Source organism: Diorhabda carinulata, chromosome 1 (genome assembly GCF_026250575.1).
Source record: "Diorhabda carinulata isolate Delta chromosome 1, icDioCari1.1, whole genome shotgun sequence".
In the NCBI taxonomy this organism is placed as follows: Eukaryota; Metazoa; Arthropoda; class Insecta; order Coleoptera; family Chrysomelidae; genus Diorhabda; species Diorhabda carinulata.
The window spans coordinates 21,869,801-21,886,568 of record NC_079460.1 but is presented as its reverse complement, the minus strand read 5'-3'; the positions used below and the strand labels follow the sequence as shown (position 1 = coordinate 21,886,568).

Below are 16,768 nucleotides of genomic sequence, written 5' to 3'. Positions count from 1 at the left end.
TGAAGAACATTTCTATCTTTGCTCATTTGTTATGTATATTTATTTCTTGTTTTTATTTTTGGTTGTCACAAACAAATTTATGGTAACAATCTATTCTCATAAATACTGGAATTCTTCTATCTTTCCTCCTGTTTAACTCATGTATATCCTTATGATTTATATTCAATAATCTCAAATTCCAATATCCATAAATTGGTAGCGAGGTTTGTTTGTCCATTCCAATTGAGGATTTTTTCCTAGATGAAGGGCTTGCTAATTGGGAATCTTTTATTCCTTTTTAAAACAGACAATAGCACGTTCCAAATACTGTGTGGAGAGGATTAGAAGATGGGAAATAAACATTTCCTACTATTTAGACAATCTTATCCCCAAAAAAGGTAATGAAGACGCTTTACAAAGATGAATCCTTCAGATAGCAACAAAACACTACTAATCAGTATAGTATCTTTTATATGTTAAATACCTGAAAGTTTTAGCATTAATCATATAACAAAAAGAATTCGATAATTTTAATTTAGAATTTTTTAAACACTTACTTTTATTTACTACTACCACTATAGCAACACTCATAATTACTGTCTGGTCCTTCGAGCTGGATATGAACCCATTGAAGGCTTTAAGAATCAGAAAATGTAAAGGTGGTAGTGTACTTAGTATTTGATATTGAGAAAAACATTGGTACAGTCACTTCAAAAACAATGAAGGGTAAACAAAGTAGATATGAGATTTGTAAGAATAGAAGAAATCAAAACAAAACAAATGGTAGAGATAACAAATATTTGTAATAGCAATCCGTATATCTACTAATGATGGCATGACTAATCCACCTAAAGAGGTGGATCGAAAAAAATTAGAATTTTCAAATTCAAAGCAATAAAGATTGCAACCATGATAATCTTCTGATAAGGAATATTATGGAACATTGTTATAGGACATCACTAAATTATTACCGCTTCAGAAGAATTCAATGGCTTACAAATTGCGACATAACTTAAAGTTTTTTTTCTATTGAGCCATTTTCAATTTTATTCAACGCTCAAAACACTTTATAATCCATTATAAGATTATAACACTGTGGAACGGGAAAGATCGTGAAGAAACGACGAATGCTAGAGATATCAGATATGAAATTTGTGAGAAAGAATTCGAGGTATCTACCAAGAGATCCAAATGACAACGAATCGTATAGATGGAAGATATAAGGTTTGTAAGAGGAGTCCCAGGTGTTTCCTAAGAGATGGAAATCAAAGCAAAACGAGAGTAAAAAAAAACTAAAGGATACTGAATAGAAAATTTGGAACAATTACATAAGCAGAGTGACAAATACAAGGGTAGTTAGTATAGCAAATGGAACTGGTAGCAAAGTGGGTAAACATAAAAAAATATGAATACACTATAATAAATTTTTAATGAAGGTTTGGAATAAAAACGATGTTTGAAGAAACGGAACAATTTATTGAAATAAACTGAACTAACTGATACACAGTAGAAAATGGTAAATTAACTTTTGAAAGTTACAGTTTAGAACATGAGGTTTTAAATTACTTGTTTTACATTTGTGACATTTAAAAGACAATTTTGAGCTTATGTATAATAAACTTTCAAAAATTCATTTACAAGTAAAAACTAACGAATAATTCCAACGAAAACAATCATATATTATTTTTCAAAACAGTTTAGAATTAGAATGTTATTAATTATGAATAAACGTTTATTTTATCACAAAAAACTTATTGCACCTAGTTATAGAACTCCAATATTCAGTCAACGTCAATCGGAGTTTTTTATCCGGTTTCATAAATTTTTTGAGAATTATATTCAATTTGATTGAGAACAATCAAAATTCAAAGATTAATTGACAAATCCAAACAAATTTACATTCTAATAACAAACTGTAATGAATTTGAAACGAAACAAACAAAAAACGAACGAACACGCAAAAAACGAACATAAGCATACATAGGCGAGTAACTGTTAACTATTCTATATAAAAATATCACTTTCGAGTGAGTCATGTCAAAAAAAACTTTATAAATTCTTGTTTTTAAAATACATTTACAACTCACTCTGTATATTTTATTTATAATATCAGTCTTGTTTAAAACATTAAAAAAGGGTACATTTTAAACTTGTCTAACAATGTACCAATACTTTGATTCTGGTAGAAATATAAATGGAAAAACAAAACCCGAACTAAGACACAAGAAATAACATTACACACTTGGAATTCTCAGCTAAAACGGATAACTGAGTGAAAGTTCTTGTTTCTAGTACCACTACATTAACAACGACAATTACACTGCGTGGACTACTTAAATAGTTTCTATCCGGCTCGAAAGACCAGACAATGTAGTTTTGAATGTTGGTGTAGTGATACTAGTATTTAATACTAAAACCAATAGATTGCTTTCTACAAACGATACTGAATATCAAAATGATGTGACCCAGAATTGTATAGACCATAATATCATTTATAAGGCACGGAAAAATAGCATAGATGGAAAACACTTTGAAAGGAAATAAAAGCAATTGGTAAAGAATTAGTGCAAAACAGCAAGCTATGGGAAAAGATATATCAACAATCATTTGATTGAAAATTGGATAATTTAAAGAAATCTTAATCCAACAGAAGAAACCATACATATTATGAGGACGAAAAAAATACCACGGAATTGTATCAAGGATGTTTAAGGGGTAAATTACCCAACCGAGGGAAGGTGTGGTGAAAACAATTACAACAATCGAAGCAGAAGTATAAGATACAATAGAATTGACAGAAAAAAAATTCCAGACACGACAACATATTGAAACGGGAAATAATAATGAGCGGGAGTTTTTAGGATGACTAGAAAAATCAATTACTAGTGCTCAACAGAACTACTGAAGCAAAAAATCCATAAAAAGATATATGAACTTGAAAGAAGAAGAGGGAGGGATTTAACATTGATAGACAAGTGCGTGTGGGGAATACCATCAAAATGTATAACCCAGCTTTAAACATCAAACAAAAGGTGCATAGGTTCAAGAAATAACTTGAATCATCACAACCAGTAAGTCAGGTAACATGGTCCAAATAAGTCTTTCGCTTAAAGCATTTGAATGAGGTACAATTGGTGACTTGACTAGCAAGCATTATTATTACACTACACTAATAATCGAAAAATCATTAACAAATAGGAAATTCTGGAACTATCTGCGTTTATTCATATAACCATGTAATCTTATTCAAAGAAGGTTTCTGAAGAGGATAACATGTTGGTTTATACGACTGATGAGATTATAAGCTTCAAATGTATGTGAAAAGTTCCTAGAATTTATGGATATCTCATCATTTGTAAAATGAAAATCAGTGTAGGTTAATCTTATTTGCCTAATGTATTTAAAAATAGGCAGAAATATTTGACATAACTATTACTTTCAAGTCATGAAATTTTTCCGACTAAACTGTACTTAATGTAATATTCTTGAATATGTTTCGAAATATTTTATACTTTGGTAAATTCAATAGAAAAAATTCATTCAACTAAATAATATACCAAAATTTAACAATACTGATAAATGTAGCTCTCGCAAACCAAATATGAAATTTTTTAGCGCCTCAAGGGCGGAACGACAATTTTAGAATATTTATCACAAAAAAAAACATTTAAATTCAGAAAGGAACGCAAACATTTTTCAATAAACTAACTAAATAGAAAAATACTTTGAACAAATAGTGATTTAGTATCACAGAACATTTTCTAATGTAACATAAATATCAAAATTGATTATATTGGCTGAAATTTTTCTCCTAAACTTTTCACCAAGGTTACCCTATTTTGTCTGTCTCTGTGTAGCTTTTCAAGAAGGCATACCCATTGCTTCAACTGAAAAAAATTAAGATAATATGAGTTAGACAAACAAGTTTCAAGTATTAATGTTCACTTACTTTAGCCATTAATATTCTTTTACGTTCCCCCATAGGTTCTGTAAGCAAATTGGAGAATAAAAGAGACAATCCTTTTTCAAGTTTAGGGATGCCTATATCCTTCGATTTATTGGCAATATACATATTTCCCACTAGACAAAGATCGTAAGCATCCAAAAGAGCAGAGGTAGAAAATAGCGTACTTCTGAAAAATTATTAAAATTGATACACCAATGGATTATTTGGTTATATGAGATCAAAATTAATAAACACACCATAGTTAAACATACAAGCTGGAAAAAAGGTGTATGCATTAAAATCAAATATTTTATACATAAAGTGAAATTGATTGGGGCAATAATAAAAAATCGTGGATAACCAATAACCATTAATATAGACGAGCTACTTGAATAATCTAAGAATCCTCAGGATATAGTCTATAAGCTACAACGAAGTTTATCCAGGATAATATTTAACAAAAACGTTTATAGAAAACTACTTAAATACAAAATTCTATACAAATCATTTTTGTATTATTTACTTACCGGAAAATATCTTCATTAATGTGAGAGTCAAAATTAATAAAAATGTCACTTTCAGATAACAATTTTCTCTGCAATGCATTTATATAATCAGCATATTTCCGTAGCTTATGTTCCAAGTACATGAACAATCCTTCATTATTTGTTATAGTGTTTGCATATAATCTCAACTGCAAAAAACCTCGCACTCCATAGATGTAAGCAAGGCCAACATTACCTCCTTTCAAATATTGTGAACTTTTAATGAAACTTCTGCAGCTGCCTTGGTAATGATTTTCGTTAGAATGGTTTGGTGGTGTAAGTTCTAAGTATCTATTGTTCAGAAGCTCTTCAATAGTCGGCCGATTTTGTTTGTCATAATTCAACAAAGATTTCACAAAATTGATGCACTGACGAGGATATCCATTATGTGAATCAAACTAAAAATGTATTTAATTATATATACTAAGCACACACTTTACCGGTACTGACCAACACTCACAATTACACTATCTGGTGCATCGAACATCTGAAAAACCAGACGATATAATTGTGAGTGATGTGTGTGTATTGGTAGTAAACAACCATTTGACTGATAATCTTCACCTATTTTGAAAAAATTGTAATGGAAATTATTGGTAAAGAGGCTTAAATAAATACTGAACATATTAAAACCAGTAAAGTCTCGGGCATGTTCTAAAATCAATTTCTCTCTTTTTAACAAAGTTAATACTACTACAAAATTTATGTATGATGATAATGACATGAAAAGTAGACAAATAATTGAATTTTACTGAAAACCAGTCTTAGGACAATCCAATTACAAGGAAGGAAATTAATAAAAGTAAAAATCAACACCTGGCCAATTTAGTCTTTAGTTTGTCCGAACAAGTAATTTGAAATATAAAAGGACGATAAAAAGAAAGGATCACAAAATCGGATGGTCGACAGAAGAAATAGTTAAGCAAAAACAAAATGGAAGCATTACATTAAAAATAGAAGCAAAGAAAATAAAGAGGCATTCAAAACCATAAGAATCAAAGTCAAGAAAGAAATTAAAAAGCAAAAAAAAATTGGCAAATCATTTTAAAGACAATAACAGAAGCTTTTGAACTAAAATCAGAGCAATGGGAGGAAGAAAAAGGGAATAAGAAGAATAAGAGACAAAAGGAACAATATAAAAGTAAACACAGAATATATATTAAAACACATGGAAGGAATTTTTGGGAGAAAATTCAGCTGCAGAAATAGAAACTTGAAAAATGAGGAATTCGAGGGTGAAGAGGAATTATACGATAATAAAGAGAGGAAACTATGGAAGAGGAAGTGGAAGAAGCGATAGGGAAAATCAAAGTAGGAAAATCGTGTGGAGATGACAACACAGAAAAGAAAATGATAAAAAATTAAGGACAAATATAAAATAGATGGATATTAAAATTAAGCATGGAACACAAATAAAATACGCAGAGACTGGAAAAAAGTACTACAACATAAAAAAGGAGAAAAATATAGGGCAATATGCTATAAACATACACGAGAAAAATCGAGATAAAGATAAGGAAATACATTAATGAGGAAATGAGGAGGAACCAAGTGCATATAAAAAAGGGAAATAAACGACAATAGTTAGAAAAATAGTACACGATAGTGTGAGGAAAATAGCAGAAATAACGAAAAGAAACATGAGAGGGAAACTTCAAATAAACGTAAGAAGATAAACAGATTTTAGGATTGAGATGGGAGTAAAATTAGGAATTAGGATAGGATAGTCTTACTCCCTTTCTATTCATACTTGTCATGGATAGGATGATGAAAACAATAAAAAAGGAGTGTAAACTGAAGACAATAATTGGCAAACATTTGGATAAAGACAATAGAAGACCTGAAAATGGAAGTAAATATCAAAAAATGGAAAAGGATGTTAGTAAATGAAAAAAAGATAACATGGAAAAGATATAATAATGAAAGGAATAGAGTGACCACTATTGAATATCTGGGAGTCATTTTCACAGAAGATGGGAAAATAAGTGTAGAGATAGAGACCAGAATAAGAAAACAAAATCAAATATACTATGCTCTAAATAAGATAATTTTTTGGAAAATAGAAATAGGCGTATAGAAAAGTATACAACTCCTCAACTGTACCCACATTTGAAATATGAAAGTGAAACTTGGGTAGTGAACAAAAAGATATTATTAAGAATATTAGCAGCGGAGTTGAAGCAACTAAGGAAAATAGCAAGAAAATGAGGATGGATAGGATAAAAATTAGGTAATAATAGAAAAGTTCAAACAGGAACCAATAGGAAACAAAATAGTTGAAAAAGGTCTAAGCTGGTATGAACACAAAGCCTGATAAAAAAAAGTGACAAAAGCAAAAAGATATACGAAGAGAAGGGAAGGAGTACACAAGAAAACTTGGCTACAATAAGTAGCACAGGAAGGGGTAATATAAAGGAAAACAATCCAGCAGAGAATGAAGTAGCAAAGGATAAAAAAGACTGGAAATGGATAAAAGGAAAATAAAAAATAAAATCTAATAATCTGACGTCCGAAAGGGCATAATCAGTTCTAGGGAAGAAGAAATAGAAAATAAGTAATAGTGGATAACATTTGTAACAAAGTTGGGAATTTTTGGAATGGTTTGCGATATCACAGACTATTTACCACTATATCATTTGTATTTTATTGTACCAAAGTGTATCTCAATTGTTTTAAATATTAGTGATAATGACATTGTTTATTCACGTTAAGCTTATAATGACTTTTTTATAATAGAAAATTGTTCAATGATCAATGAATTTTTATTCGAAAATTTATTTAAATGTATTTAAATACATTAAACAATGTATATTGATGAAGGATAAATTAGTTTTTATTAAATAAATAAAAATGCTTACCTTTATTTCCACTCTTCTTCTCAATAGATTCAAGTAATCTACAAATATGGATTTTTGTATAGGTTTGCGACCATAAATCAGTTCATATAAAACAACACCAACTGAATATAAATCAGAGCTGGTGTCGTACGGGAAATTGAAATGTAACTCAGGTGCCATGTACGAATATGTTCCTGAATGTTTAAACATACGTCGTGATCCCATTATAATTTCAGATAATCTAAATAAAATTAATAAAGAATCAATAAACATAAGACCAAAAAAAAATGAGAGACAGAATCTAAAGATACATTTGGGGATGATTTAAATTGTAACGGTAGGAACGGCAAAAGGGGCTGTAATTGTAGCAGGAGACTTTAATGAAAGAGTTAGCGTAAAAGATTATGTATAAAACACGCAAATTGGTAAACATGAGGAAGTCACTAGAAATAACAATGAAAAAAAAATTCCAGATTATTGTGTACTAAGAATATGAACGGTCAATTATAGGCTATATACTGGTAGAAAGAGGAATAATAAGGGGCGTCGCAGTTAAACGTTAACATGAAATAAACAGTGAACACTACCTATTTGTAGCAGAAATATTAACGCAAAGAAGTACAAACTGCAGTAGACAAAAAGGCATGAAAAAATGGCAAACAATAAATGAGAAAATATAGAAGAAGCCTTCATAAGTAAGAATCTAGAAGAAGTGTGGCAGCTCTACAGAACTATGATCATAGAGTTTGCAAGATACTCCCGTGGGACAATCAGACGAAATGATAACGAAGAACAGACTGAACTGATGAGATAAAAACCAAAGTTAAAATAAAAAAGATGAGATGGCACAAATATTTAGGACAAAAAAACACACAATTAAGAATCAGGCATGGAAAGTACTAGTAAATGAAGTTGTATCACTGGAAAGAATATTTTGGAATGCTTGACACAGAAAATAAAAACACAACGAAACGGAAAAGAAAAGAGGGGAAGAAGATGGGAAAAATCAAGAAGAAATAAGTGAAAAGCTTATAACTAAAAAGAAATTGGTTGCAGTAATAAAAGGCGCCGGGAGAAGATAGATTCACAGCAGATTATTATGAACGTGAGAGAAAAAGCAACCTTATCACTACTATACATTTTCAATAGAGTAGGAAGATAGCAAAGACTGCACTAATTATAGAGGAATATCCCTGTTATGTACACTGCTAAACCTTTTTAAACAAATAAATCAAAAAGCGACTGCGAGCTAAAATAAAACCAGCTTTGAAAGAGCCGCAAAGTGAATTAGGACAAGATCATGTGTTCACTATAATAGAAATCATAAGTAAAAAAAATACAAGATCCAAACCAGTACATACTGCATTTCTGGATATGGAGAAAGCTTTTGATATTGTTCCACGAACAAAAATATGAGGGAACCTAAAAAAAAGAAATGTTAGCAGCAAATGAACGAGAGTCACTAGACACCTGTACAAAGAAAGAAAAATAAGGTAATAAGACTTCCAATACCTAGGAATTATGTAGAAAGAAACAGAAAGACAGTATTTAGAATTAAATGATAGCATTAAGCAAGGGACTCAGAAATTTTGATAGAAACAAAAATGGAAGTGTTCAAAGCAATTTACAGCCCAATTGTCACATGTGGCTGTAAATCTAGAGTATTGACAGACAGACAGAAAGAAAAACAGAGAGAAAGAGAAAGAAACAGACAGAGAAAAAAACAGAGAGGAGTAAAATTGGTTCAGCAGAGATGAACTGATGAAAGAGATGATTTAAAAGTTGATCCCACATAAGAAGACGTAAAAAAGAGACAACCAAGATGGTGGGGATACGTACAAAGGATGGATGATACAATGCCAGTTAAGAAAATTTTGGAAATTAAAATGCCAGAAAAAAGGAAATATTACGAATAACATGGAATAACCTGATAGGAGAAATCTTAAAAAAGAAGGAAAGGTCATGAGCCGAAATGAAAAATTTGGCGCAAGATATAAAGAACAGGAAATTTTTTATAAGAAATTAGCACTCCTAAGCCCTATAGGGTAAAAAGGGAAATTTCAAAGAGTTTTATTAAACATAATAACATTTGTAACTTACCCAAAATCAGATAATTTAATCATAATATCTGGTTCGACAGAAAAAACTAAAATGTTTTCTGGCTTGACATCACCATGCATAATGCTTAAGGTATGTAAGTAAAGTAGGCCATTTAAGAGTTGTCTTATCACATTTTGTAGTTGACGTGGGGAAAATTTTACTTTATCAACCACAAATTTGCGTAAAGTTCCCATTGGGGCATATTCCAACACCAGGTACACAGCCCTTAAAAATAAAATTGGTATTAATTTTCTATCAATATAAAAAATACAAGAGAAAAAAGAGAAACTGGCCAATAGACTTAAAATGAGGTACGGATATGTTCTTACTGAAGAGAAGTCTCATCAGGACATATCCAATTTTTCATTGTAGCCTCCTCAAAGTCCAACAAAATAACCTATAGAATTGGAAATTCTGATTTTAATACTTACTCGTTAGTCAAGTTACCATCCATAAATCTGATTAAATTTTCATGATTTACAATATTCATTATAGCCATTTCAGAAGCAATTCTAAACAGCGCAGTTAAAAAGTTATTTTTGATTTTGTAAGATTTAATTGCTACCGTAGCGTTGGTTGCCTAAAAGGAAAGAATCAGACGTATAAGAATTTTTTTTACAAACATGATAATTGTAGGAGCTAGTATTGGTAGAATAACTAAACTATATCAACTTACGGCTACTTTAGCTCTATAGACATTAGAAAATGCTCCAGTACCAACTAATTCTTGAAGATCGTATTCATTATTAATTGAGCGTAAAAGGCTTAAATATTGTCCTGTCATCTAAAAATAAAAACATGAATACATCTGCTTTGAATTCTAACTAATAAATTAATAATTCATTTTACTTAAATACTTTGATTATGATTAAACATAATTTCAATTAAACAAAAGTATTATTTTATTGTACAAAAACTTGGAATTTTTTCAATCATATTGTACTTTAAAAATTTTTTTTATGTTAAAAGGGCTGCAGTTGAGGTATATTAATTGATTACATTCATCTATAATTCCTAGATTTGTTACATTTATTTAATCACATCTGTTCAGTTAGTCAAAAAATCAACAATTATTAAAATGTGGTACGAAGATCATACATTTGAACATCAATCTAATACAAAAAGCAATAATCACCACCATAACAAAAAAATCCAGAAATAGAAATAAACAATAATGTCCTATAAGATCTTAAAGATAATTTTCATCTATTTATGTCTCTGATATTTTTTTAGTATGCCTTACCAAAGCAGAAAAACGTAGGGGCTAATTTAAATATACAATGCGGTCCATATATATGGAATAAATTCAATTTTAGTGATAGTATGTGCTAAAACCCGAAACAGGTCGATTTTTATTATTAAATTGACAATTTGCAGTATGAAAATATTATCCTCCTCGAAAATTTTAAATAAAAAAGTGGGTCGAATGGTACCTTTTTGGAAGGGGATTTTGGAATTCTCGTACATTTTGAATTACCTCGGGGGTTATTTAGTTAATTTCTTCAGTTAACGTGAATTTTAAATCAGCAATATTGTCTGGTCTATCAAGATATACTCAGGTAAAATAATCAAGTTTTATCGTATCTGTTCTATTAAACATAAGGAAAAAACTTTGAAGATACTAAAATATTAGTCAAAAAGCCAAATAAAAAATTGGTATGAATCTAGTAGGCTGCTGTCATTTAAGTATTTAAACTTACTAAAAGATGTCAGTATATATAATTTATCAAAATTTTACAGCTTTAAAATTAATTTTCGTTATGATTGCACCAAATTAAAAAAAAAAAATTATATTGCTGAACAAAGGACTAAAATCCCTTTCGAACACGACCACTTTTTTATTTAAAATTTTTGAGGGGGTGCTGAAGGGGGACAATATTTTCATACTGTAAATTGTCAATTTAAGAATAAAAATAGACCTGTTTCAGATTTTTTCTCATAGTACTAATAACGCTAAAGTTGAATTTATTCCATACATATGGACCACATTGTATAACCCCCACTATATATTCCACAATACAAAAATGAGGGTCAGAATATACTAGACAAAATAAAATAAAAAACATTTTAAATGAGCAAGTATCAAAGAAATGCACAATGTTTTGGTAAAGTGGCACTAATTTATTTATTCGAAAATAAGTTTAGTTTCCTCATCTTAATTATTTCAAAATAAATAAAATTAAAAAAATAGTTCCACCCTCTCTAGTTATTCAACATTTGAAATTCTTTGATTTATTTCATTATTTATTTTACTTTATGGAGAATATTTGATAAAGTCTGTAATACCTTCAATAAACAATTGTTATTAGATTTTAGAATTTAATAAAAATATTTTTGAAGTTTTGAAAATTTTTATACAATGAAATATAAATGAATAATGGGTGAAAATCCTACAAAAATTGAAATTTGCAAAAATACTGAAAAGTTCATGACCCTAATATAATTTTCACTACATTTTCCATTTAATTAAAGTATATTTCATATAATACTAAATCAGAATACCTGAGATTTCTAAGAAAAAACAAATGGGAATATAATAATTAAATATACAATATAATTATGTTGAACTATAAACTAAGTATAAGAACAATAATTATTTATCAATAGTGTACTACGAAAAATATTGTTTATTGAATACTGCATATTGTTTAATAAATATTCAAGATAAAGAGAATGCATGCATACTTTATTTCAATATTAGTATAAACTACATAATATATTAACATATGCATATGAAAAAATTGCTACACGAATTTGAGATTATTTCAAGAAAACCTCATTTATTACTCAACTAAATTTACAAAATAAACACATTTTGTATTAGAGTCAAAATATTTAGAAATTAGAGGACTACTCCTCCAAATTGTGAACACCTTGGACCTCATATAGTGAGGGTTAAGAAAATTATGAATTTGTTCACGATGACTTAGATAATATGTCCAATCAAGTAATTCATATCTCAACTTAAATATTTGCTAATTTGAATAAAACCTCCATAAATAAATAACAATACCCCTTAATAAATTTAAAAAAATAAAAACAAAACTAAGGATTTTACTATAGTCACTTAAAATTCAAGTTAAATACATAATCGAAGAAAAAATACATTATGCAAATATAGTCAAGTTAGGTAAGGCTCTGAATCTCTGTAAAGGTAATTATTATACTCCAGTTTTTTCATATACGGTTTAACTAAATAAAAAAAAATAAATCCAGGTATTTTGACTATAAATTTTTCAAACAGTGCATATCTAGTATAACAGAAGAAAAAATACTTACTTTCCGAGGATAATAATGACAGGCAGAGTCGGAATATGTATCTAGTCATCTATTATTTACGGAATCATTTCTTTCGATATGCTCCGTGTTCTGATATGGATAAGGCAAAGGTGAAGGCAATAAATAAGGAGGACAATAGTTTGTCACAAATGGCACTAACTGATAGGGCATTGGATTAAACTGCGGTTGCGGTAATGGATTTACATTTGGTGGAAGAAAAATTACATTTGGTGCTGGTATAATTGAATTGGGTGGTAGTGGATATAAACATGGTTCATACGGTGGCGGAGGTGGAAATAAACTTAGTTCATATGGAGGTGGGAATAAACTTAGTTCATACGGTGGTGGTGGTGTATTTAAATTTGGTTCGCAAAATGATAGTGGATCAGCAGAATTTTCGTATGGTAGGATCGGATCAAAATTTTGTTCATATACTATCATAGGATCCAAATCTTGTTCAGATGGTATTGAACCGAAATGTGAATCTAATGATGACAGTGACTCGAAATTTGGATGTGGTAGTTGATATGGTGTTCCCAGATTCATATTTTGACGATATGGAGTCACTGGTCTCATATTTGGAATAAATGAATTTACTTGACTTACATTGTGAGATGATGGATCCATTGGACTTATATTCATAAGAATTGGGTTCACTCGATTTCTATTTTGAGGAGGTGGAATTGCTGAATTTCTATTTTGAGGAGGTGGAATTGCTGAATTTCTATTATGAGAAGATGGAAATACTGAATTTCTATTTTGAGCACGTGGAAATACTGAATTTCTATTTTGAGAAGATGGAAATACTGAATTTCTATTCCGAGAAGTTGGAAATACTGAATTTCTATTTTGAGGAGGTGGAATTGCCGAATTTCTATTTTGAGGAGGTGGAAATACTGAATTTCTATTTTGAGGAGGTGGAAATACTGAATTTCTATTTTGTCTAGAAGAAATTGCCGAATTTCTATTTTGAGATGGAAAGACAGGATTTCTATTTTGAATAGATGGTATTACTGGACTTACATTTTGATAGGATTGAATCACTGCATTTCTATTTTGAGAAGATGAAATCTCTCCATTTCTATTTTGAGGAGATGGAATAATTCCATTTCTATTTTGAGAAGATGGAATCATTCCGTTTCTATTTTGAGAAGATGGAATCATTCCATTTCTATTTTGAGTCGATGGAATCATTCCATTTCTATTTTGAGAAGATGGAATAACTCCATTCCTATTTTGTCTAAATGGAATTACTGGATTTATATTTTGTCTAGATGGAATTACTTGATTTATATTGGGAGGAGAAGGAATCACTGGATTTATATTGGGAGGAGAAGGAATCACCGGATTTATATTTTGAGGAGATGGAATCCCTGAATTTATATTTTGAGGAGATGAAGTCACTGCATTTCTATTTTGAGGAGATGGAATCACTGGATTTATATTTTCAGGAGATGGAATCCCTCCGTTTTTATTTTGTGGAGATGAAGTCACTGGATTTCTATTTGGAGATGGTGGTGATAGTGGATGAAATTTTGGTGGAAATATTAAATTAGGATCTCTATTATATCTCGTCGGACAAACATGTTTCTCTACGAGTTCAAACCAAGATGCATCCTTAGTAGTATCAGAATCTGATGTTGATGGATCTCTTTGTCCAAATAAGTAATTTGGATCGTTATTTTTTGGTGGTTTAGTTTGGAATAATACCTGGCAGAATTCATTTAGATCACAATCATCAGGGTGTTGATTCAGAGGCAAAGATATTGTGCCAAATCGAAAAGGCTCAGCCCCAGATTGTGAGCTAGAAGCAGCTGCTGCCTGCTCAATTCCAGGATGTGAGGCAGAATGAACTGGTGCCTCTGGCTCCGGCTGTACTGGGTTCTGAGCAACTAACATCCGTGGTAAGTCTTGAGAAACTGGTACCTCTGACTCCGGTTTTTTTGTACCCTCCTCCCTATTGTCAGCCATCGGTTTAATCTTCTACTCTTAATCTTGTACACAAACTAATCTTGATCCACCAAAAAGTGTTGTAAACACAAATTGGATTTTAATACCTATAAAATTATACTACTTAGGTGTTTTGTACAAATTGTAACGATGTCGTCATCGGATCTAACCAAAATTAAACAATATAACAACCACAAATATCTATTTCCAACTAAACTATCAGCTGAATACAGTGCATAGGTAAAATCGACAATATATACAGTTATAACTAATCTAAATCAATAATTCAATTTTTAATAGAATAAATATAATCGAAGCAATACTAATTTACTTTAATTTCAACTACTTATCAAGACAATCTTAATTTGCCGGGAAAGATTCACCATCATACTTATAACCTCATATGTTCCCGCTCATTTCAAAGAAAAAGAACTGTTTATTATTTATGGTTATAAAACGGCATTTATACAAATATAATGATTACATACCGTATCAATCTGAGCTCTAGGGTTTCAATTTAGAATAATTTGAATTGTAAGGAGAATTACATATAACTGTTAACAACATATCATTGCACAACTAAAGACAAAGCACCACTAAAACATGATTTCACTAAGGTGGCGGGATATGATATAAACGACATAACGCTACCAATTTTGTTAGCTAACCAATAGGAGAAAGTCAAAATTAGTGGCATCAGATTATGCCCAATCAGAAGTTAGATGAGTGGCGCTAAATATAATGATATTTCAAATTTGTAACGATCAACTACTCCAAATAACAATTTGAAGATAATTCGATAACCAAAGTATCTATGAGATTGTGCAACTAATATTTAATTTGCAATTATTAAGTTATTTTAACAAGCAGACATTTTGGAGCCGTGACGCCGGCGATGGAGGAATCTGGGGTAGCACTGTCACAGTTTTTAAAAATACCAAGCTAATTTTATTTGAAACTTTATAGAATATGAAATTGTTTGAATGTTTCTTTTTAAATCTTGAAAATGTATATATAAAGTCTTTATACATAGAATGTAAAAGCTAAATCTACATTACTATTAAAAAATTCAAGATGGCGGCAGAAAACTAAATGCCGACTTTATATAAATACGATTAACTATTAACATAAGCGTCATTTGGTAGAGAGATAATATAACTATATTTACAAATATTAAAAATTTACCTTAAAATGTATCCTGCAGAATAAATATTTCTAATTATTCACAAAAGCATTTCAGCATACAAGCTTGAAACAGACTACTAATAACATGTGCACCAAATACACATCTAATAAGCAATGTCCGGCAAACTGTACTAAAACCATATATGTAATACTTCTATATGGAAGTGGAAGCTTGAAAGAAGACAGAATGATAACGCTTTCTCTATCCTCCATGGCTGCAGTTCGATTCTGCGCATTCTCAAGCATGCGCAGTAAGGTAAAGTGTCCCGAGCGAGAGAGAAAATTAATATTGTCGGCATCGCAACGTAACATAAGGACGTTTTTTCTCATACCAACTGTCCATATAGGAATATTACATAAATGACTAAAACAGAAATTCATAAACGACGATGTGATTGATTAGATTTCTTGTATATTTTATATTTTCTCTATATTAGTAAGAAATGAATAATTAGTTTTGTGTTTTTAAATACTAATTAAAAGTGAATTTATTTTTTTACTAAACCTTGCGCAGCCAATAAGAAACGGCTGGCAACAACACGCTCAGCTTTCATGACACAAAATATGTCTGCCATTTCAAACCGAGCCAAAAACTGTCAATTGTATTTCAAATTGAATTTTAATCATTTTATCAGGATTAGAAAAGTGTTATTTCGGGTATTAAGGTCTATTAGGGTATATTGTCAGAATTATTTTTTCTAAAACACAATGTAGTACGTATCCGCCAAATGAAAATCTACAAGAGTTTATAGTGCGTGCACCAATTGAAAAGTACTATTAATTCATTAACTTGAATTTGAATATTCATTAAACTTGAATATTCATTAAATTGAATAATTATTATATTGCTAGGGCAGATTTATTTGTGAAATTTCAACCTGTACAGAAATGATATTGTTTAAGCTTTAGACAGTGATGCCAACCGATCAAAAGTTACTTCTGTAATG

General features: G+C 30.1%; 1 protein-coding gene across 4 annotated transcripts; it reads right to left on the bottom strand.

Moving 5' to 3' along the window:
• Positions 1–1,434: 1,434 nt before the first annotated feature.
• LOC130893315 (probable myosin light chain kinase DDB_G0292624) lies at positions 1,435–15,986 on the bottom strand. 4 transcript variants are annotated; one of them, XM_057799326.1, is made up of 9 exons: positions 15,822–15,986; positions 14,397–14,743; positions 10,084–10,191; positions 9,839–9,987; positions 9,408–9,632; positions 7,329–7,548; positions 4,453–4,868; positions 3,929–4,112; positions 1,435–3,866 (listed from the first exon to the last, which is right to left on the bottom strand). In XM_057799326.1, exons 2-9 carry the CDS (start codon positions 14,655–14,657, stop codon positions 3,768–3,770), a joined length of 1,662 nt encoding a protein of 553 aa, XP_057655309.1. In that variant the 5' UTR covers positions 14,658–14,743; positions 15,822–15,986; the 3' UTR covers positions 1,435–3,767. The 4 variants fall into 4 exon arrangements, 3 of the variants coding, with proteins under 3 accessions (XP_057655309.1, XP_057655317.1, XP_057655324.1); XM_057799334.1 differs by lacking the exons at positions 14,397–14,743; positions 15,822–15,986 and adding an exon at positions 15,125–15,305; XM_057799341.1 differs by lacking the exon at positions 15,822–15,986 and having other exon boundaries at positions 12,687–15,014.
• Between the last annotated feature and the right edge of the window lie 782 nt (positions 15,987–16,768).